Source organism: Pieris rapae, chromosome 16, assembly GCF_905147795.1.
Source record: "Pieris rapae chromosome 16, ilPieRapa1.1, whole genome shotgun sequence".
In the NCBI taxonomy this organism is placed as follows: domain Eukaryota; kingdom Metazoa; phylum Arthropoda; class Insecta; order Lepidoptera; family Pieridae; genus Pieris; species Pieris rapae.
The window spans coordinates 1999604-2022934 of NC_059524.1; the positions used below are offsets into that span (position 1 = coordinate 1999604).

General features: G+C 32.5%; 3 protein-coding genes across 3 annotated transcripts; 1 reads left to right on the forward strand and 2 right to left on the reverse strand.

Moving 5' to 3' along the window:
• The first annotated feature begins 155 nt into the window (after positions 1-155).
• Positions 156-3399, forward strand: LOC111000572 (GPN-loop GTPase 1). Its single transcript, XM_022270061.2, has 9 exons — positions 156-315; positions 388-513; positions 845-1012; positions 1199-1395; positions 1744-1935; positions 2120-2172; positions 2385-2473; positions 2731-2868; positions 3287-3399. Exons 1-9 carry the CDS (start codon positions 273-275, stop codon positions 3367-3369), a joined length of 1089 nt encoding a protein of 362 aa, XP_022125753.1. The 5' UTR covers positions 156-272; the 3' UTR covers positions 3370-3399.
• On the reverse strand, positions 3391-11195 carry LOC111000573 (FAD synthase-like). Its single transcript, XM_022270062.2, has 5 exons — positions 11014-11195; positions 8284-8358; positions 7373-7729; positions 6693-6814; positions 3391-6204 (listed from the first exon to the last, which is right to left on the reverse strand). Exons 2-5 carry the CDS (start codon positions 8350-8352, stop codon positions 5955-5957), a joined length of 798 nt encoding a protein of 265 aa, XP_022125754.2. The 5' UTR covers positions 8353-8358; positions 11014-11195; the 3' UTR covers positions 3391-5954.
• LOC111000571 (tRNA (guanine(37)-N1)-methyltransferase) lies at positions 9598-11018 on the reverse strand. Its single transcript, XM_022270059.2, has one exon. The coding sequence runs from the start codon at positions 10982-10984 to the stop codon at positions 9635-9637; it is 1350 nt and encodes a 449-aa protein (XP_022125751.2). The 5' UTR covers positions 10985-11018; the 3' UTR covers positions 9598-9634.
• Positions 11196-23331: the final 12136 nt, after the last annotated feature.

Below are 23331 nucleotides of genomic sequence, written 5' to 3' on the forward strand. Positions count from 1 at the left end.
ATAATAAACCAAATAAAACTACTCAAGACTTGGCCTAAAGGTCTAGATACCAGGCCATAAACTCCAAAAAAAAAAAAAATCAATCAAATAAGAAATTATACACAGTACACACTCCGAGAATATTTATGAAAACAAATTACAAGCAACAAAATTTAAAAGCTATATTCAAAATTTAGTTTATAAATCGTTTATACAAACGAATAATATAAACTATACAGTTTATATTATAATTGAATCAGTGAGAAATACTATATAAATAAAGATCTTGAACAATGGAGGAAGAGGCCAAAAAGCCAGTGTGTTTAATAATTTTAGGTTAGATTGGTGATTTTTAAAACAAATTGTGTAAAATTGCTGTATTTCTGATTATATTTATAAAACTTATAGGTATGGCAGGAGCGGGAAAAACATCGTTTACAAGACGATTAGCAGGAAAAGTCATTAATGGTGCAAGGCCCTATTTAATAAATTTAGATCCTGCTTGTCGAGAAGTGCCATATCCAGCTAATATAGGTAAGATCCTTTATTGTCTTACTAGGGTTCCTGTAATAATAAGAAATAAAGCAGGTTTAATCAGCTTATATCTTTTTTGTGTTGTATGTTGTAACTGTTGGTTGGTTAGGGTAAAAGTTGATGCTAACAGCCTATTTGTATGTAAATGTAATTTTTTTTGAAGTTGTAACAGATATAGCTATTAAATTATGTTGGAGGATATTGAATAGAAATATGAAAAAAAACAAAACATACTGTAAATAGTATATATTTGAATTATTACAAAGTAATGAAACATTTTACCAAAACTATTCTGCAGTCCAGTTCAAGTTTTTGTTACTGATTGTTTCAGATATAAGAGACACAGTAGATTATAAGGCAGTTATGAAACAGTATGGATTAGGACCAAATGGTGGAATAGTCACTGCTCTGAATTTATTCTCAACTAAGTTTGGACAAGTTTTAGATCTAATAGAAAAAGCTGGCAAGAAACATAAATATTGTGTTATTGATACACCAGGTAGGTTTAAAATATATAACTGTACATACTTAGGTTTCTATATATCTTAAAATAAGGCACATTCATGTGATAATTTTTTATATTAATATCAAATATATTACCATTGCTACATTAAAATGATGTAGCCTAACACTAAACTTTCCAATGCCTGATTATAATGTTAACAACCTAAACATTCATTTGCAGGTCAAATCGAGGTATTCACATGGTCAGCATCAGGTACTATAGTTACAGAGACCTTGGCATCATCATGTCCCACAGTAGTAGTATATGTAATGGACACAGTAAGAAGTGTATCACCTGTCACATTTATGTCTAACATGTTATATGCATGTTCAATACTGTATAAGACTCGATTACCTTTTATTGTTGTTATGAATAAGGTATGTGTTATATTAATACTTTTTCTACATCTTAAGAGCACTTTAGACCTTTCTTTTAATTACGAACCCCATGAAAAGATAATACTAAGATTATTATAAAAATATAAAAAAGAAAGATCTTTGTGAGGGGCTGTTGCCTAATTTAGGATTATGTGGTAATAGGTCACCAGCTTTGACTTATAACAAGCAAGCTCAAAAACAGCATTGCCTTCAATTATTTGGTATTTTTTAACAGCAATACACATTTAAAATAAAGTAATCTGCCTCAACTTTTGGATGTCCTTAATTCTTTAAATTATCTTTATAATTATCAATAAGTTTTATAATATAAAATAATATTAATTTCAGACAGATGTAGTTGATAATGCCTATGCAGTTGAGTGGATGAGAGATTTTGAAGCTTTTCAAGAAGCATTAGATTCAGAAGATACTGGCGAAGGCAGTTCTTATGTAGGAAATCTCACTCGGTCTATGGCACTTGCACTGGATAATTTTTATACTGATCTAAAATGTTGTGGAGTCAGTGCTCATACAGGAGATGTAAGTAGATCTTTTGTGACTAAAGTTAATTTTGTAGTCTCTGTGCCTTAGTACTATTATCATAGTTGTGATTGAATAAATTATTCTTTTAAAAATGTAACAATGAAAACCAGTACCCTTACAAGATGCACTTGATGTTTAAAGTGGATATATGTATTAATGTATAGTTTTGTTAAATTTTCAGGGAATAGATGAATTTTTCAAGTTAGTTGATGAAGCTGCAGAGGAATATGAAAGGTAAATTATCAAAACGGGCTTAATTTTCATCTGATTATGGATATAGGTACAGGATTATATATCTTAATATCTGCCTAAATCTAACAATCATCTAATAGGAATACAATTTTAAAGTGATATCGGAGTAGCACAATAAATGTTTATGGTTATTGAGATATAATATGATATAAACATGGGCGTGCAATAATTTTAAAACTAACTTTTATTTATAGAGATTACAAAGCGGATTGGTTAAAAATGCGTGAAGAAAAACTTGAAGAAGAGAAACGAACCGAAGTAGAAAGAAAAAATACCACAGACAGTAAGTATAAGAATATATTTAACATTTGATTTTAAATGCATATTAGAAAAGTTGGTTGATTTTCATGTCAATACCGAATGCTCTTAAGGCTTCCTGTGAGCTTACGAACTCAGCCCCATACAGGGGTAATGGGAAATTGAGTAATTTTGTTGGGAATAATATCTTGAACTATCCCAGATTTAACAAATCCAGAACTTTGAACAAAGAAATCAAGCTTTGGAGTATTTTTATTCAGATGAAATATTATTTTATTCCAGCTAATGATGCAGTCATAGGAAAGAGCAAGCTTATTGAAGAAGTGATGGGCGGGAGGGAGATAAGTGATATGTATTTGAAGCATCCGGGAAATGAGAGTTCCAGTGATGAAGAAGGTGAAGAACACAAACCAGATATTGGTGAGTTTGAAACTTTAATTTGACCATATTTACATTTTAAAATAACTTGGCCGATGGCTATGTTACTTAGGAAATCTGTAGTCACATGATATAATAATAATAATAAGTCTTTATTCATTTAAGTTGGTACATCTTTCTCTTCATAGTGTAAGATTTGGGAACCCTTTTAAGTAAATATACCTGTGTTAGGGTTCCCAGCTCTTCCATAACAAACTTAATTACTTAAAATAATTTAACCAATTCATTTCCTTTTTATTTTTTACTTTTTTAAACCGTTATCATCACACCTGATTGTGTGCATGAGTAAGTGTGTGAGAGAGTGAATGAGTGAGTGAGTGAGTAAGTGAGTGAATGAGTAACGTGTATTTAAATGGGACATGAGTTAATAAAAATAAACATATTATAATAACTGTTTCAGATGACAAACCAGAAGATGTCCTAGCATTTCAAGAGTTTATTAATAAGCATGTAAAACCTAATAATAGTGAGAGCAAAACTTGAAATATAAAATAAAATATGACAAAAGGTAAACTAATTTTTATTTAACAAACACAGAATACATATTAAACAATTATATATAAATAAATTAAGATAAAATTAAATATCAAACTGTAATAACTAAGCCTTACAATAAAATAACTCTAAAATAGTGTAAATTAAATGTGGCGTACTTTTCGCGCCATTGACATGGTATCAAGCATCCTATATTTAAATTCTAGGTTTTTTTTCACCTTTATAGCAGTCTTATGCTTAAAAGCTGCCTTATGTTATTTTGTTTTAATTTCCACAATTTATAGGATGAATATATTTACAAAATACGCATGAGAAGGAATTTAGGTCCTTATTTAATTTATTATTTGTAGGGATATTTAAATACTTATACAATTCATGACATGACATTTCGTATAGTCATTTGGCATTCAAAGACTATTTTGGCTATCTGTCAAAATTTGACAAACAAACATTTAAATTTAGTTTTACTGTTATATTGGGCGTAAATATCGTTACTCAAATAGTAAAAATATAAGAAAGGAAAGACCGTAAATTTATAAAAGCACAAACATAGAACAACACTAAGATTCGAGAGCAAATAAATGAGTACAAAAATTTGTTTTATGTGGCAATAACTATTTATTCAATAGGTCAAATAAATTAAGCATATTTCATGTATTGTGAAGATTGTAATATTCTTTGTTCGATTAGATTTGTATGAACAATTGCTAAGTCACAGACTAATTACTATTTCTGCTATTTTAAAAAATCTAAAAACTATGATTAATTGTGACAAAAATAAATAACACAAAATAAAATTAATTTTCGAGTATTCTTACATACTAAAACCTGTCATCTAAGGCTTATCAAACTTAAATCTCGTCTCAAAACTTATCATTTAGGCTTGTAGTCCAAACAGTTTTAAGTAAATAGTCTTGAGCACTGTCAAATATGACACGATTTGATCTTCCTTCCTAAATCCGATCCCTAAGCACAATTCATCTTGGAGTACAAACAAATAAATAACCATTAAGTAACGCACAAGGCAAGCTGCCAAGAAACCTCGATTTGCTAGCAGATTAAGAGATGCAAAGGGAAATGGATAGGCCGAACACTGCGAAGGAATCCCAATTATATTCTCAAGCAGAAGCATGGCTGTTCCAGGCAAATTTGGCACAGTTGCAGATGAGACAGAGAGCCTGGAAAGTCTTATAAAAAGATGAAATACGAGGTTCAATGCCAAACTTGATGGAGACTCACTGTGGACGCCGTCTGTCCTAAGGGGTTATAGAACCTAATGCCAAAATGAGTCACAAGGCCCATATTTAGAAGCGTGTCTCAATCTTGTCCTGAGCACTATTAGATTAAGATAAGGTGCTTTGACACTTCGGACAAAATTAGATTTCAATTCGCCTATGAGCAAGTTTAAGATACCTTTAAAAATACCTGCCTGTCTTATTGAATCGCTCATATTTAAAACGGGTCTCAAGTATTGAATCTACAATGACTTAAGTTAGATTGACGTAATGATAAAACAAAACATCAAACGCGTAGAAAGTATTTCTTATCTGTGTGATAAGACACGCCTATATCTACATTGATAACGCGGTTTAAAGGTCAAACAACGTAAGTTTCGACCTTTTATAGAAACTGGGATTTATTTTAGAAATGTAACTTTTTTTTTATTGTCTATTCATTAACCAACTTCGCTACAATATTTTATTGACTTTAAAAAGCATGGATCATTCGAAGTTACATAGATACATACATAGTAACCATGGTTACAGATGCTGTATCTTTATTTCACGTTTTATAAATAACCTAAGACGAGATGTCACAATTGGTTTAAATAATGAATACACTTAATAAATATTTTACAAGGGATTGAGAGTCAAAATGAAAGCAAAATGTTACATATGTCAAAATTGAGTTTGACACACGTACTCTTAAGACGTGTATGTAAATCAAAGCTATATTCATTTTCAAAGGCTTTCAAACAATGTATTCTGTATGACATTTGACAGCGCTCAAGGCGAGATTCATACTTGAGATGCGAATAATCTGGAGCATCAGAGCATTTCATAGGTTACGTATATAGTGTATAGAAATAACTCAAGAACAAAGTAATTATCAAAATTATTTTTCAAAATATAATTCTAAAGATTGTATCAAACTGATTCAACATTCAATATAAGATTACACCCTGCTATAAAATCACTGCGATGATGTCATACTCTGAAACGCTCTAACAGAGTAAATTCGACTAAGATATATACTTCCAGAGTCTAGAAAATCCCTATTAGGTAGGAGACAACGTTTGCAACCCTTCTACAAAATCTTCTAGAATTTCTTTTAAATCTTCCAAGTATTATATGAAGAAAAAGTCCAGTTATAAATCAAATCCAGATTAGTGAAAGGTTCTTTATCGATTCAGATAAGGAAGTATCTCAAGGTTTAACGACCTAATCAAATTTTCTTTAAATATATAATTTGTCAAAGAAAAATTCTTAAGTCAGGTACTGTGTATTTAGCAAAATATCCAATAACTTATCACATAGATTTCACTATAATATAAACTAATAAAATTTAAGTATTTACGCCGTGTTAAGTGCATTGCTGATAGAATCAGTTTTATCTGCTTTGCAAGCGTGTCCATTTACAGATTCACTCATGACATCCACCCCATCCGTCAAACTCCGGCTTTTGACAGCTGTCATTCTGCCGTCGCGTTCCATTGTTGGATCGTCAAGTAGCCACGCCGGCTTGTATGCAATGTGTCCGCTAATATTGTATGCTAAGGACGGGTTAGGACACGTATTTTGAACGCTACCAATTGATGTGTAACTGAAAAAAAAAATAATATTTTTTTAATTATTGTACAGGTAATGGGTATTAGATACAAGACTTGTGCGTCTCCCATATGTCAAAAACGTAAGTAAAATAAACCATTTATAGTATTATATGAATCATTTCGATTATATTATTTTGAGATGAGGATGAGATGAGATGTTAAACGCGACACAACATAGCAATGGTGTAAGTAAAAAATACAGTATTAAAATAAATGAAAATGTGCTTGTTAATATTATAAATACATTATAAATTATAATGAGTAAGATATGGCAACCCTTTTAAGTAAATAATACCCGTGGCAGGGTGCCCAGCTTTTCAGCAACCTAATAGTTATTCCTTTACCATATTTTTTAATTGTGTTTTCAATTATTATTATTTTTCAACTGTTAAAACTACCCTTTATCATAACTATACTTTTATCATACTTGATCGCTATAGGTTTTGATAGGTATTAATGATAACTGAATAATAAACCTCACCCAATATCATATAAATTGCAGTATGGAACGTGACGCTGCAGAATGTAACTCCATATTTGATGATAGCTCCAGTTGAGAATTGGAAATACTCGTACTACTTGGGGCCAGGATGAATCTGTCTTCTGAAAAAAAACGCACTTTGAGACCCATACTCGTACCAGTTGGACGTTTCTCGTATATTTTATGTTTTGCAATAGGATTGCTATTCAAGAGATAAAAAATGCCATAGAATATAAATATGTAATTAAAACCTCGTGTCCACATGTTTTAGGGACGACACCGCTTTTAATATTTTTGTATGTATGTTAATTTTGTCATGTTTTCCTAATTTTGTGGTCCAGATTAAAATAAATAAATAAATAGTAAAATAAATTCTATTACGTTAAATTTAAAGCCCGCATCCTATCCGAGCTGTCAATCTGAAATCGCCGTGTGACATTTGACAGCGCCCAGACTATTTTTCTTGGGATACAAATTAGGACATATAATCTGTATCCAGGTTTAGTCAAGATGCCTTAAAAGTAGTGTATGCAGAAAGTCGAAAATTTGATTTCTATGAAAAATTATCCGCACGAAGTCATTTCAGTCATTTTGTCTAAGCCCCCAGGGCTTGAAAGTAGACAAAATTAAACAGGCGTACACAAAATCGTTTGACACTGGAAAAATCAATTAAATCTTACCTGCATAAACTTCAAGTTCTGACTATATGGATCAGTCCGTCTAGTTCCCATAAGGCAAGCTTTCAATCTCCTGTCGCTTTCTAATATATTTTCTAACGCAGTCTTCATTTCACCCTCAGTCACAACCAATTTAACTTTATAATGCGCTTCAATTTCTTCTATAAAAGACTCGATTTCTCTAAAAGGACCCTTAGTACGCATGTATATGACTTTCAGATCTTTCGTGATATCATCTTTTTGATGAATATCCTTTAATACGTTTATTGTAAGGTCTAATAAGACCGTGCAGTCTTTCCCGCCATTGAAAGACAAGAAGACCTCGTCCAGTCTGAATTGTGAGAAGCATTGTCTTAAAACCTGTGTACAACATAAAAAAATATCCAATATATAACTACTTATTTGTCTTATAAAACTTCAATTAAACATTGTAGCCACGTTGCCTTATACATTCAACTAATGAAGCAATCAAAAGTTCAAATCAGCAGAATTTTCCAAATTCCGTCAGCCAAAACTAAACTAGGAGTTCAGGTTCTTCATTCAAATTTTTCGTGAGTGTAACAGATTAAAAAGCAGTTTCCGGAGCTGGTATATCCGGGAGTTGGCTGATACATTATAAAGATAAAAAGATAATTGTTAAGAGCCTACTCATACATAATCCACTATTTTGCTGGTAATTTCTTTTTTGTTTAATAATAACCAAAAAGAATACTAGATTTTTTTGTAACATTTATGTTTAGCAAAATCGTCGTATATTTTAGATAAGATACTTTGTAAGATATACTGGTACTTCCGAATTAACGCTACCGCGGCAAAATTTTAATAAGATATAGTATTATATTGTAGTATGGTAAACTTCAATAAATAAATAAAGTATATTTCATTAAAAGAAGAGGTCCACAAAAAGGGTTTACCTGCTCAGATTCTTTAGTGACCTCGGCGATATCTTCAAAATTCATAATAAACTCGTTAGGCTGCGGCATTTCTCGCTGTAAATTGAAATATATTTTAACAATTGGTTATAATTAAAGAGGAACAATTAAAAATTCATTGATGCTTTAACTGAAAACGATAATTACACACTAGTGTAGAATCAGCAAACATCCATCTAAAACTTCGAACAATATAATATTGTTTTTTCCGACGCTATTTACCATTTGCAACATGGCACGATGAGTTAATTCTCATTTGATCGAGAACAACGCAACCTTCATATAGCATAAGCATAGTAGGAAGTAATTATAGCTCATACATTAACAATTACCAATTTAAAAAAAAGTAATTAATGTTTTGAGTGTAACTTTTGAGATAACAACAATCCTGTATCTAAAGTATCACCGCGTAAACCTCTTAGGTGGAGGTTTTTAGGCAAAGACACTTATAGAATAGGTTCTATTAGTTTAAAATAATAATCTAGTGGCGCTCCACCCCTATTTGGTCTTGGCTCCAGATTGCACCCGTTTCTTTTATCATTTTTATTTTATTAATCTCTCACACGTCGTTGATTTTTGTAATGGAGACATGACGATTTCCTCATGTTTTCCTTCAGCATACCGGGGATCGAACCTACGACCTTGCACTGGCCACTAGGTCAATACTGCTATATTTTTGAATTTGATTATCTAAATATGTATTATAATTATACAATCAGAATTCTAGTTCATTGATAATATAATGAGATTCTTTATTTCGGTATTTTTTAAATATTAGAAATTAGTATAATTATGATTATTATGAGTTTTTTTATTTAGAGATATACAGCAGTCCATTAGTCAGTAAAAGGGTGCCTCTTGACCAATGTTGATGCTTATTGCTTGATGTAACACAGCAGCCAGCAGTAATGTAACTTCAAATTATTTACCAATAAAGATTACAAATCAGTTTTATTGTGATATTATGACAATTATATAGATGACATAGATGATCTTTCTGCTAACAAGTAGTCAGAAAATATTTAGCCATGCTCTTTCAAAAGTTCTGTACTAAACCTTGGACGTGTAATTTATTTATACAGTTAAGTCTGCCATTTATAAAATTTGGTATTATAATAATTATTATATATCATGACATTGTGACTATTACCTACTCTTGCCCAATTAATTCCCTTTCTAGTCTAATAATATTGCATAATTTTTATTTTATTAATTATTATTTAAACAGATTGAAAAAATTTCTTTGTTTTCATTGCTTTAACTTATTCAAAGTTTTAAGAATTAAATACAAGTAAGTACATAAAATTATGTATATTTATACTTATTTACAGATTCATACACACAGTTTTTTAATAGGTGGCTCATCATTTTGAGCTGACTTTTTGCTAAACAACACTTCATTGCTTAGTTTGAATGTCACTCTCATCATTTCTTTTTTAGGTGATACATTGCGCACATTAAATACATCAATGATATCTTTTGAAATATCAAATCCAATATTTTCAATTACTTTATCCTTTGATATTTCTACAGGGTTATCACCTACAGCAAAACAGTACACATAAACTATGATGTCACACTTAATGTTGCTAGAGAAATCTTCAATACTTAGTAAGCCATTGAAATTATTAAGAAATTCAACTGCCAATGCCGGTAGATTCATAGTAATGTGGATTTTTGCTTCATCTTTTAATATCTTGTTGCCTTTGAAAATATCTGTGACATAATCTTTAAATACGGTATTGATAAAATCTTTTCCATCTTGATTATACAATTTCAGTCTAGTCATGTCAATTTTATTACTTTTAGCATTGTGTTCAAGCCATTTGAAGGAATCTGGGTTAAGATCATTTGCAAAAACTTGGCATTTTCTTTTTGCAGCTGGTATTGAAAATGGACCTACACCACAGAAAACATCAAAAAGTACATCATCTGGTTTTAAAAATTCTAAAATTCTTTCATGTTCCTTGCATAAACGAGGATTCCAGTAAACTTTGGAGAAATCAAATTGGAAGTTACAGCGGTTCTCCTTAACTGTGACTAAAAAGTCTTCTTCACCTGCAATTACTTCCATTTTGAAGTTTCTGTAGGTGTTGTCTATGATATTGCTTTTATTTACCACTGTTCTGCAAGTTTTAATTTTGTCCAAAAGGACTTGACCGATTAAATAGCGATATTCAAACAAATGTTCTCTCAAATTTAAGTGAATAATATGACCAATTTGAGAAAAACTACTTACAATTTCTTCATTCTCTGGCAAAACAGCTTTAAATATGATATCAAATTTGAAGTTATCATATGTTAACTGTAGTGTGTCAAATGTAAAGTTAGACTCATCAACCTCATAGTTTTTAAGGGATAACCTGTGATTATCTGCTATATCTGACCAACATTTGATTTTTTCAGGGTTGAAATAAATTCTTTTTCTCCTAAAGTTGTCGTCCGTCACATAGTTTTGAACTGGCTTGAAATTTTCCAATTTCAGAAAATATTGCTTCACTAGTGAAGTGGTTTTTGCCAATTTATCTTCAGCCACCTCAAGCACTGGAACACTCACGTTTCGTAAGAATTTTTCGCGGTCCAAGATTTTCATACCACGCACACCAACTGGGGTCAACGAAACGTTCACAGACATCGTGGTAAATAATTTTTGAAAAATATTTTGTATTTGGGTTACGGTCATAACTTACACCAAAATATTGAAATACTAACCTAATTCCAGGTCAGAGAGTAAATATGTGGTTTTCCATCCATAGAAATGCACTACAATAATTTGAGAATTGGTGGTGTATCAAAAGCTATAATTTGTACATTTTAAAAACTAAAATTAAAGCCAACCACATTCAATCATATTGACACGCGTGACACTAGCTCATTCATTGCATCATGCAATACTTCAGTTCAAATTGTCAAATTTATGTAACGCATATGATGACATAAAAGTGTCAGCAACTGATGTTTGAAAATTGAAAGAGATAGATATATATATAAAATATCCATAAATAGGAAATATTATAGGAGGTATATAATCATGTTATTACTCATATTTGTGTTGTACTTAAACTAACAATAGAAAAACCTAAAATGCTTACTACTGGTAACGTGTTGCTTTTTTGTGACGGTGTGCGCGCGCATAATAAAAATTCGCTTTCATCACTCGTAACGTGCAAAAAGAAGTAGTGTGGCTAACGAAAAAGCGCGACAAATTAAAAAAAAAGTTTGGTATCCTTAAAAGTTTGATATATTTTGTGGATTAAACTTACTTGATACTTGGTTTTATTTTATTATATTTTACATTGATAGTAACTGTTTTTCTATGAAATTAAATGCTATATTGTATTTAGCCTTTTATATCTTTTAATCAATAGATAGAATAGAATAGATTCATCAGAGTCATTGCTGTTATCACTGTTTCACACTGTTTTGTTTTTATTTTAGTCGTAGGAATTAAGCTACTACTAGGATTGTTGTGTTCTCTGACTAACTCTAATGTAACATTACTACAAAGTAGGTTTTAAATGTAATATTATACGTATTGTATAATAAATTTACCTACGAAGTTTTTTATAATGTCATACTTAACTACACCGTGCTGAAAGTAATCAGATTTATTCACATTCACGTTTATTACTTATTTATGCCGTCTGTGCCAAATTCCCGCGACAATTTGGCGGGAATTTATGTAATTTATTCTGCATCGAAAAGTCAGTGTTTGTTTATGTGTGAGGATTATTTATTTTTAAAATTATTTTTGCTCTTCGCAATTCGCTCGCCAGTTAACGAATGTTTTATTGACGATGTGTAAATTGTGTGTTACTACGTTTTCTGTTGGTTTACTGTATTATGTAAAATGGCGTGATATAAAAAGTGTGTATACCAAGGCATAAACAATGTTACTTATATTAAAATTATTATCTTTAATTTCTTTTAAAATTAGTGTTTAACTAAATAAAAAAAATCGTATTTGTATCTGTTCTCGTTTACTCATCAAATAACATAACTACTAAAATGGCTGACTAACCTAACCTAACTCAACACTGAATTTGAATTATTAATTAATTAAACATTATCTATATTAAGTATTAATTATTTAGAAACGGTGACATAAAATGAGTGACTTTTGATATTCTATGCAGAATGCCAATTGTTCGTTGCTTTCATTCAGAATCAAAAACATACCAATAATGTCACTATAGTCTATGTCACTCAATAACAATTAAGATTTTTACGGTTTATTGTTTTTGAGAGATAGACTATAGTGACTATCTAAATCTCTAGTTCCATACATTGCTTACAAACAAACTTAAGAATACGTATTTATATTTAAGATCGTGCGTGACGGCCTTAAACAGTGTTTGGTACTAACTCACAACCTTAAAACAGCAACGTACCCAATTTCCTTATAAAAATCTTTATTGCATCAGTAAACCGTAGAATGTAAACGCGGGATCGAACGTAAAAAAGTTTATAAAAGCATTATTGTGGCTTCAAAACGGATACTTTCGGTAATCCAGGTAAAATGAGTTTGAAGATCTGGTTGCTGTTTACCAATTTTGTTCGTTAACTAGCTTTGAAAACTTCCATGTTCAATCACAAGATAAACTAAAGCAGGAATTGCTAAAACAAATTGCTTCATTTCTTCTGTGTCGTCGTCTGTTTATTGATATTTAATGATTTTCTGAATTCTAATCTCTGAAGTATTTCCGAACCAATTCCACTTAGGGTCCTTCAAGAAAAGAGCGTACCAATTCTTAAAAGGCCGGCAAGCCCTCTGGCATCAAGAGTGTCCATGGGGGCGGTATCACTTAAAATCAGGTGAGCCCCCTGTTCTAAAAAAAACTTATTATATCCGCTCAATCAAAATTTAATCACAGCGTAAACAATATGGTAGACGACGATAACTTATGCAGTTTTCATAAATAAGGTTTGAATGTATTTTGTCGATTACAACTACACAAAAAAGAGCCAATGCAAGTGCCTGTTTTATCAAAATGTCATCTCAAGAGTCAGAATTAGACGCATTTTCATGCTCTCAAAGTAAATTAAGATACGTTAAAGAAATATCTGACATAAATTTAAAATATATTGTTTATTACATAAAACTTTTCGAGTTGACAAGTACAAAGATCTAATACAAAATTCAACTAACCTTCTGACCGTATCCTTTGCGCGTTTCTTACATAATATCATCTTAAACGTATTCCCTTAGAGGGTTTACCTCTTCCTAGTGATTAAATACTATTTTGTCGCCCCTAGAGACCGAAAGTTATCATAACTTATCTCTCTTACCCAAAGCTGTGTTCTATTTAATTCCGCTTTAATTAATTGAATAATTGGTTGCTATTTCGTAGTAAATATATGTCTAACTAGCTGACCTGGCAAACGTCGTCTTGCCAAACTACTACCTTTAACTCAGCGCCATCTGTTAGAATTGTATCAAATAATAAACAAATGTTAATGTTATCGTAATTTTAGTAAGGATGCCTATTTTTTTGAAAATGAAATATAGCCTATGTCACTCAGGAATGATGTAGCTTTCCAACAGTGAAAGAATTTTTCAAATCTGCCAAGTAGTTTCGGAGCCTATTCAATTCATACAAACAAACAAACAAAAAATCAAACCTTTCCTCTTTATAATATTAGTATAGATTAATTAAAAAATCTCTAGTTAATTAGAAAAGTTAACGGACCGGTTTATTGTACGTCTAATGAACTGACAAAACTGATATTATTTGTTGGTGTTATTTCTGTTCTATTGTTAGTATAATATATAGTTTGGTGATTTTCTTAGTTTGTGGCTGCCTGTGTCTTATAACCGACCCTGTTTTTATCTGCATATCATTAAATGTATATCAATAAAAGGTATAGATGAGAAACTGTGTTTGTTGTGGAACGTCTATAAACCTTACATTTAAAAATAAGCGTGTAATTTAAGAAAATATTTTACAATAATAAGTGGCACTGCCACCCTCAGTCTCAGATTTCTTTATCTATTTTGTAATATTTTTTCTAAATGGGCAACTAAATAATCTGTGCCTAGTCGCCATGGAATTTTGGGTTGTCTGCATAGTTTTACGTCAGTATACCGTGCGAGTGATAATTGCGCAAATAGAAGGTAAATTCCAATGGAGCCCCACCGTGATTTGAACTTACGACCTCTGGGTTAAGGATTGCCCGCTCAAGTCACATTTAACGTGAGTTTGGTTTGACGTTGTGGTTTATGATGTTTTCCTTGAATTGTAATGTAGAGGGAGGGTAAAACTTGCTGTGTTTCTTGCCCGTTCATCTCAGAACAAGGTCACGTGGTATTTATGCGAACGGATGGTGTAGTCTTGCTCTTTCGCGAATTTTGTAAACGTTTTTGACATTCAAAGGAGTTGTCGAATTTTTGGGTCTAAGGCGGATTGGTTTCCTCGCAATTCGCGCGAATGTTAATAACGCACATATAAAGAAAATCTATTGGTGTACACTGTACAGTCGGGTATCGAACCTACGACATCACCTCTGGCCCGATAGGCGCACACTTAAGCCACTAGCGCGACATTGCTATTAAATTTTTAAGAAAACGTCATGAATTCGTATTAAATCGCGATTTAATAATACGAACTAAAGTCGAAAAATTTTATACTTTCATCTCTATGTAAGCCGTCAATTGAAAGGCTTTTTCGATTACTTTTTCACACGCCACAGAGCTTGTACTAAAAACGTTGATTCATTTCAATAAACGCCCGCAAACAGTACAAAAAGCGGCGAGCAATATTGCCCCGTGTCAACATTTGCGGAACCCGTTGCACTGCTATGAGTTTCCTCTAAATAAACAATATGTGGTTCGACTCTTACAACGTAATGAATTACGTGATTTTGTTACATTAAGTTGGTTTTTGATTACACCGCTGTTTGTCTATGAACTTTAACTCCTACCATACTTTGATTATGTCGGGAGTTTTTCGTTAGGTTTAATACCTTTTTTAAAGCCACATAATAATATGCACTAACCCATAACATTTCCAATGAATCTATTTCAACCGGAGACTGATTGGCCATATAAATTCAACGGCAATTACACGTGCTTCCGATTCATTTAATCGGAAAGGGTTCGTTAGGTCTTGAGATTGTGGTTGTTTCAATGTGGTCTGTGAGAGGCAGTAATATCGTGATTATGCGGTTACATCCACTGCACCACATAGATGTATTATTCTTGATTTTTATGCTGTATGAGCAGTTGACCCAGTGGCTTCAGCGTGCGAATCTCATACCTGAGGTCGTAGGTTTCATACCCGGCTGTGCACCAATGGACTTTCTTTATATGTGCGAATTTAATTTATGCTCGAACGGTGAAGGAAAACATCGTGAGGAAACTGACATGTCTTAGACCCAAAAAGTCGACGACGTGTGTCAGGCAGTGGAGGCTGATCAGCTACCTGTCTATTAGATTTAAACATGATCTAATCTAAGAAAATCTAAGAAATGCACGGTAATAATAATATATCTACAAGATTTAGAAGAGTTTACAGAATTTTCTGAGTCTGAGTGATCTGATTAATATATTTTTTGAAGGTGACTTTAACCTGTATAAATATAATAACCAACTCGAAACGATCCTCCAAAAGATCCACTCCTTATATGATATTTATTCGTTGACTACATCCAGCATCACCAATAATAATTGACGACAATTATAACATCCAAAATTGAGGACATGTGTCGAACTTGGGTGATCACTTAATTGTCGAATGTAAAAATTATCTAAGAAACCTATATAACCTGAGATTAAGGATTGTAGCGGCCAAAGATTATTTCTAATATTTATTATATTTGAATCACGTAGGCCGAATTTAAATTTAAAATTAACGGCTGTATACTTGAACAAGAAACAATGAATAAAACAAAGTTTGAGGAAAGACTTATTGTAGCAGTGTATTTAAAAAAAAACTCTTAGCGTATTACCTATATTACGTACAGCAATAAACCAGAAACATCTTAAAGCACAGCTCAAGGGTACTTTATGCCGGACCGTCATTAGACAACTAGTCCGAATCGTAGGCTCGGACATTTCAATTTGTGCGCTCATAAACATAGTTTACGAGGTCCCTGACAAACGGTATATCATGTGAACGGGAAACTGCTAACAACGTGTAATACATTCACAGTTCCTAATATACGCATGTAAATTGTTAATCTGTTTACGCGGGTCGAACCCCTTTTATAGCCCCTAAGATATTTGAAGCTTCAGTTTGGGAACGTCTTGTAATTATTTCTGTATAGGTTTTGGATATTTTGGTATAAATATAAAGGGAGATGAGGCTTACATTTTAGGAAATATTTCCTAAATCGAATCGAAGGCGAGGCAAATGAGCAGGCAAGTGTGATTCTTTATTCGATAGCACCTTTACTAAACTATGGACACAAATCTTGGGGCTTGTAAGGTGTTGCCAACTATATTCCTATTATTCCTACTTTATTTAGAGTTCCATTTCCTCAAAGGTTGGCAACACTCCTAGAAACTATTTAATAAAGGATCACACTTGCCTGCTCATTTGCCTCCTGTCCCATAAAATAAGTTTTGTCAGTTCTATGACAGTAATTATAAATTTAGAAAAAGAAGAATGTGACGTTTATTGACGTCTACCAACATTGTTTCTGCGCAGGCCAGATTTGTTGTACGCCCCTAGTATTTAAGTTTCATATTAATTGTAAGTTGGAATTGCATTACATCATGTGGGGTAAAAGAAACCAGACGGGACTTACAGTTGACCTACTATATACCGAAAGACTTGTATGTGATGTGCAGCCCAAATATACTCCAAGAACTCGGTTTCTGTGCACAAAAGCGATATGTGTGACGGAAGGTCCAGAACTAGTTTGTGCAGATCCCCGTTAAAAAAGACGTAGTGTCGGCTGAATGCTGTCTCTGACACTATCGACATTATTATGATAACTGGCTAAATATTTTAAAGTTTAGGAAAGCCTTCAGTTCTTAAACAACATTCATTTTAATAAAGAAGTCTCTTCATTTTTGTAAATGTAAAGCCAGTCATGTGAACAGCGCTTAGTAAAGTTAAGAAATCCAAGCTCAAAGGAAATAGCTTGCATTTTAATATAACAACCGCAGTGAATCTTCAAAGTACACCTCATGCAAACCGCATTTTATATTTACGTTCGTTATGTGGGACCTTTGTTACTCGCACGCGATTCTAAAATGGTCAATACTCAGCCGTGCACGAAGTCTATGTGCATCATAGACAGATTTGGCAATATGAACCTGAACAATATGGACTAGGAAGTCAAGGTAAATTCTTTATTCCAATTAGACCACCTAAAATGGCACTTTTGAACGTTAAATAAAATATAAATACATATAAGAAAGAGAAGAAAGGAAAAGAAACTCTACACTTACTCTTTTAAATTCGGTTTTACAATATTTTATATACATTAGTTAAATAATTATATGTATAGACAATGCACTTCTTGAATAACACTACTTAACAAAAATAATTTTATTCATAAAGGTAACCAATAACACTAACGAACATCAATAGATGTTAAAGTGATTCTAAATGTATACTTAAGAGTCCGCACGTCAAGGGCGTAGAGCGGGCAAGAAGAACTAAGAAGAAACGCTCCGCCACTCCTTTTTCGTTCCATAATTCGGAGTGGAAGAGGAAGAGCTGCATTTTAAATGAGCATTTGTACATGGGTTGTAATCGTATCTGTGAAAGTTATTGAAAATGATCTATTCTACGTCTGATGTTACGAGGCTTCGCTTAAATTATCTTAAATATAATAAACAATAACACAAAAGCTGTTATAACCGTACCCTCAGCCCACAAGTTGCCGATAGAGAACACTTAGAGTGGGCCAATTCCCCAATTAATTACAGACCGCAATGAAATTATTACGTACGGCCTGGGCCGTGGGACGTGGGGTCGTCTGTTGAAAGAATTAATAGAATGTTATTTGTATTAAGCACTTTAGGTGTACAATGGTTCCATTCGTAATGCCCCTTTATTCTTTACAAAAGATTTATTAACGTACCTAGGTAACACTGAAAATGTTTAGAAAATGAAATACTGCTTAATATTGAAAGTTGCCAATACTTTTATTGCTTTTCAAAGTAATCTCCGTTCCTGTCTACGCATCGTCGCATTCGATGGAACCACTTAGAAAGCAGTGGGCGCATTCTTCTTTAGGGGTCTCTTTTATGGTAGTCGCTGTTAAAGGACGTCCCTCGCGCGACGACGCGGATTATCATTATAGAGATTTCTACGTCAACGCTTAAACTCGTTAAACCAATTGTAAATACTGGCACGAGAAGGAGCTTCATTAAGAAATGTTTGCAGCCTATCATAGCTTTAAAATTGAAATTAAAAAAAATATATCTAGCAATGTTTCTAACTGGCAAGTTCTAAACGTTTTCAGTGTTACCCTAGTATAAAGGCGTACTTATTATAAGTACATTACCACTGGTAGCTTTACAACAGTTATGGTAAGCGACCACGACTTCTGTAAAGCACTCGGTGCTTGGAATTATTTAAAAATGGAAATTCAATATCTCTCAATTTTGGAAATGGTTTTAGTAAAGATAAAACACTATAATTTAAAAACTACTATCAGTTACTTCGTGACCCTTCTTTGTTTTATTAACAAAGGATGCTAAGGTTTTTTGGTCGTTAAAGCATACAGAGATACTTAGATAAACCTGTGGTGACTGGTGGATTGAAAGATACCAGACCCTCAGTCCAATCCTATTGCTAGACCAACCAACTTAAGATCCTTTTAGTATTACACGGGCGCTTAAATATGACGAAGACAGGGGGACTTTCAGTTACAAAGTAAGAGTGAAAGAAAAGTCAACAAATATACATAAGGGCGATAAAATAACCTGAGATTCCTTCGTATCTCTAAAACGTTAAAATGAAGAACGTACCTATATACCCTACAGAATATTATACCTTTTCATAATACTAAATATCATAGTTGATGTTACCGTACTGAACCCATATAGAAGCATCTGATACCAACTTTTATCGCTGTGATTTATACAACCATTAACATCGAATAAAAATCATAGACGCCGCCTTTGTTTTAATGTAAATGGTCCGTTTTTATTGCGATACATTGCGCATGAATAAATATTTTCATATGGCTTGATTTTCATATTTAGCATTTTGGAGATTTATGGTGGCGATTTAGGTTTGCTATTTAACTACTTTAGTACGTGTAGGAATTTTATATCTTGGTTTTGAGTTTAAGAAACGAACAAACGATATTGAATAGGTCTTAACAAGACAAATTTTTTACTTAAAATTTTTTTTTCTCATTAAAAGCATGAAAACATTCTTATATGACAAAATATACCAATACATTAGTATTATACGCTTATCAACTAATTGTATTTTACAATAGTAAAAGTGCAACATCAGGCATAAAACCGACTTATAAGGCAAAAATACAGCAATTCCACTTTTTTTACAGTTTCAACACAAAAAACAGATTACAAAAAACAACAACAATGAAATACAAGTAATTTTACAAATAACACACGAATTCAATTAATGAAATAATATAATACATCTTATCTATTATAATTTCAGTAACTAATACATAAAGATACCTAGTTATGGATTGTATACCTGGCTCCGCAATCTAAGACTTCTTATTGGTTAGGTTTTTCCATATACTGTGCAAATCCAAATAATAGTATATAATATGTGCTACGAAGCGTAGCAACAAGCTACGCTGGAAAAGATCTACGCTTTTCTCATTACAAAATATATATAAAATAACATGACGCGAAAAAAAATCAATTGGAAGTTACGAGATAACGTGACAGGATTAGCGAACAGAAGAAGTTGTTAATCAAGATGACACGACGGTGACTTGTATCGTTAATAGATAATGATAAAGTAGTTAGATCACGCACGGACAATTATTTAGCCCGGGACGAGCAAGTTTTCAGACAGTTGGACGTATAGAATTGTACCATGTTTAAATGCTACTACGTGATACTAATTATTACTAACGCGATGGAACTAGTATTAAGAGGATTAAATTGCTTTTAAGTGATATATCGCTGTAAATATCAAAACTTGAATTTGAATGTTCTATTTAGTTTTTTTATAAAGCTGTGTGAGTAAGTGTGAAAGTGTGTGTAAAATCAAAACATACTAGGTAAGTTAAAACACAAATTTTAACGTCAGTGAATAAATTGTGCGTCTAAATTAAGATCTTAAATGAGGGGTGTATTATAAAGAAAAGAATTTACAAAATAAGTAAAAAGAATTGAAGAGATAAAGCAGGCTACGGGCTTTGTATAAAACAAAATAACAAAAATGATAAGGGGTTGGACGTACCATAAGAGGCGATACATGGAGCACATTGTAACACCATGGCAACCAAGAGATCATAAAATAAACAGAGGAGGAATGTAAACGTTGGGCCGATGCTATCGTGTAAATGGCTAGAAATACCTATACGAGATTGGTATGCAATAAGGAAAAATAGACAACGAGCGTATACAGATGAGAAGAACTGGCAATAAATTATTCGTCACCCTTTTAAATCGTCAAGGTCTTTTTACTACATGTTTATAACCTGTAATCATTACATCATGATCTTCATCAAAAGTTAAAACCGTTATTTATTGTAACTAATGAATATTTTAACTATAATATAGAAGCATTTAGCATTTATCATGTATTTCTTTATGACGTTTATAAGTACATATATTGTGTTACCTAAATAAATAAACGATTTTGATTTGATTTGGTGCAGATAGAACTAAAAAATGCTATATGTAAATGTTACCTAAAATAATATTCAAAAAATGTTGTTATTTTCATATCAACATTTTAAATATTAGTTGCAATATCGAAATGGAACCGCTAAACGTTTCGTTGGTTACCAAATATTTTTCCCAACATAGACCATATTGATATCACTTGCGAAACTTTTCCAATATCCATTAATTTAACTAATATCAGAAACCGTACATTTTAAATTTCCTGAAGTTGGATATAGTTCTGATTTGATTATAGTTTATAGATAAACGAATGAGTGGGTTTTATATAATACATACAGGACAGCCTGATGAAAAAACTGTTTTAGGTAATTATAAAAAATCTAGTGTCAATCAGTGGTGGCTGAAGTATATGACGTGGTGTGAAGTTAAATGCTTAAGATAAAGGCAGTACGCACTGACAACATCGCGTACCCGACTTTGGGGATATTTCTCTCTTTAATCGACAGCCCATGTCTTAGCGTCGTGGACAGCAACGAAGCATCTAGACTCTAGAGCGGTCAGACCGCTGGAAACAGATAGTAAGCTCTAGATTCTAGAGCCTACTATCTGTTTCCAGCGGTTTCGATTTATGACAGTACAGTTTTGAGGTCGATGACCCTTTCACTTTATCGATCCATCTGTTTTTTGTTATTTCGCTCTGTAGTCCACCCCGAGACACTGGCACAGGAATTCGTGCTGAGATAGGGCCTTAACAAAACTATGCTGTCATACATCTTATATCTTTAAACGAGCAATTCTTGTATATATATATATAATTGGAATCTCGGAATCGGCTCCAACGATTTTCATGAAATTTAGTATCTAATCGAATCGATAGGAATCATTTCTAGAAAATGTAATTTTATTCGTGTTTTATTTTTTATTATTCTGTCGGTAAGATGGAAAAATATTATTCATATTTCATCATTTTATTAGTATGTAATTCGTACTTAAATATAATTTCCAAAAACACAATTTATAAAAAAAATACCGAGCAAGGCTCGGTCATCCAGGTACTAACATATTAAACGAAAACGTTACTTCTTTTCACTAACTGCAATGACATCATAGGAACCGAAGGAGGAATTATATAAAAGTTTACAAGATGGCGTGATTTAGTATTAGTTGGTAAATAAAAATAACTGGTTAAATTTTGTTTGTCTTTATATAAGCTAAGTATAGGGATATTTTGGCACGTGGGCAACGTGACATCCCGTTGGTGCACGTGTTTAAACAATTTTGTATTCTGCATTAACCTCAGCTTTATATCTTAATATTCTATTTAACTAAACCATACACGTTAAATATTTTAAGTTTTGGTAAATATTTTGGTTTTTCAATTGAGTGTACATACATAAGTTTTCAATGGTTTTCTTACAATGAGTCTGCCAATTAAGTCTTTGTGATGAAATGTGCGTGTCAGTAGGCTGATCATCTTTGTGGATTGGCTTGTGTCCATAAAAATGTTCAAGGTACAGACACCAAAGTTTCTGGGTCATTAGTGTTTTTCAATTACTTTAGTTTTTGATTTTTCATTTGGTTCGTAGTGTACAGAAGCGTACACTGTCCTAGTCACAAAAAAGAGTCCCTGGTGCAGAGGTTATTTCAGAGCAGAGGAATCAGTCACCCACGTACTCCTGGAATGCGCGGCTGTGGTTTCCCAATGAACAGAAATCCTCAGAGCAGTGAGGTCCACTCCATGTAGCCTGCGAAGTTCCTAGGACACTACTAAAAGGACCTATGCTGGCTCCTTTAGCCAGGACTTTATGCAGAACGGAATAAGCATCTAATTGCAGATATTGAGCCTCCCTACATATTTAAAAATATTAAATATATTTCAATATTTGCAAGTTTCTGCTTTTGGTTAAACGCAACAAGTATGAGTAGGTATATTATTGTACCTAAATCCCGGATCGCATAGGATTTCCCAGGATTTGTCCCCTTATGACGAGAGCGGGATGGGATTTACTTAAATAGGGACGGCCATCCTTCAACATAATCCTGATGTATGAACGTCCTAGTATGTAATTGTATAAACTGTTTATTTTGTTTGACAAAAATACGAGTTTTATAAGGCAAAGGCTGTATATGATTTAAGACAATCTCCGTGTATTCGTTGGACGTTATGCTAACAGTTTACATGCATGTGTGTATGTTTTGTGTTTAAATATTAATGAGAAAAAATTGAAACCATTATTTTGTATATATTTTCCTGTTATAATAATAAAGCCAATTTAATTACATTTTAT

Bases quoted from the DNA above. Each gene is read 5' to 3' on its own strand.
- LOC111000572 (XM_022270061.2), top strand. From the start codon at position 273: ATGGAGGAAGAGGCCAAAAAGCCAGTGTGTTTAATAATTTTAG. The intron at 1,013-1,198 runs GTAGGTTTAAAA...ATTCATTTGCAG, and splicing joins TTGTGTTATTGATACACCAG to GTCAAATCGAGGTATTCACA. The intron at 2,474-2,730 runs GTAAGTATAAGA...ATTTTATTCCAG, and splicing joins AAGAAAAAATACCACAGACA to CTAATGATGCAGTCATAGGA.
- LOC111000573 (XM_022270062.2), bottom strand. From the start codon at position 8,352: ATGCCGCAGCCTAACGAGTTTATTATGAATTTTGAAGATATCGCCGAG. The intron at 7,730-8,283 runs GTAAACCCTTTT...TGTTGTACACAG, and splicing joins TCACTAAAGAATCTGAGCAG to GTTTTAAGACAATGCTTCTC. The intron at 6,815-7,372 runs GTAAGATTTAAT...GTTTTTTTTCAG, and splicing joins AGAACTTGAAGTTTATGCAG to AAGACAGATTCATCCTGGCC.
- LOC111000571 (XM_022270059.2), bottom strand. From the start codon at position 10,984: ATGACCGTAACCCAAATACAAAATATTTTTCAAAAATTATTTACCACG.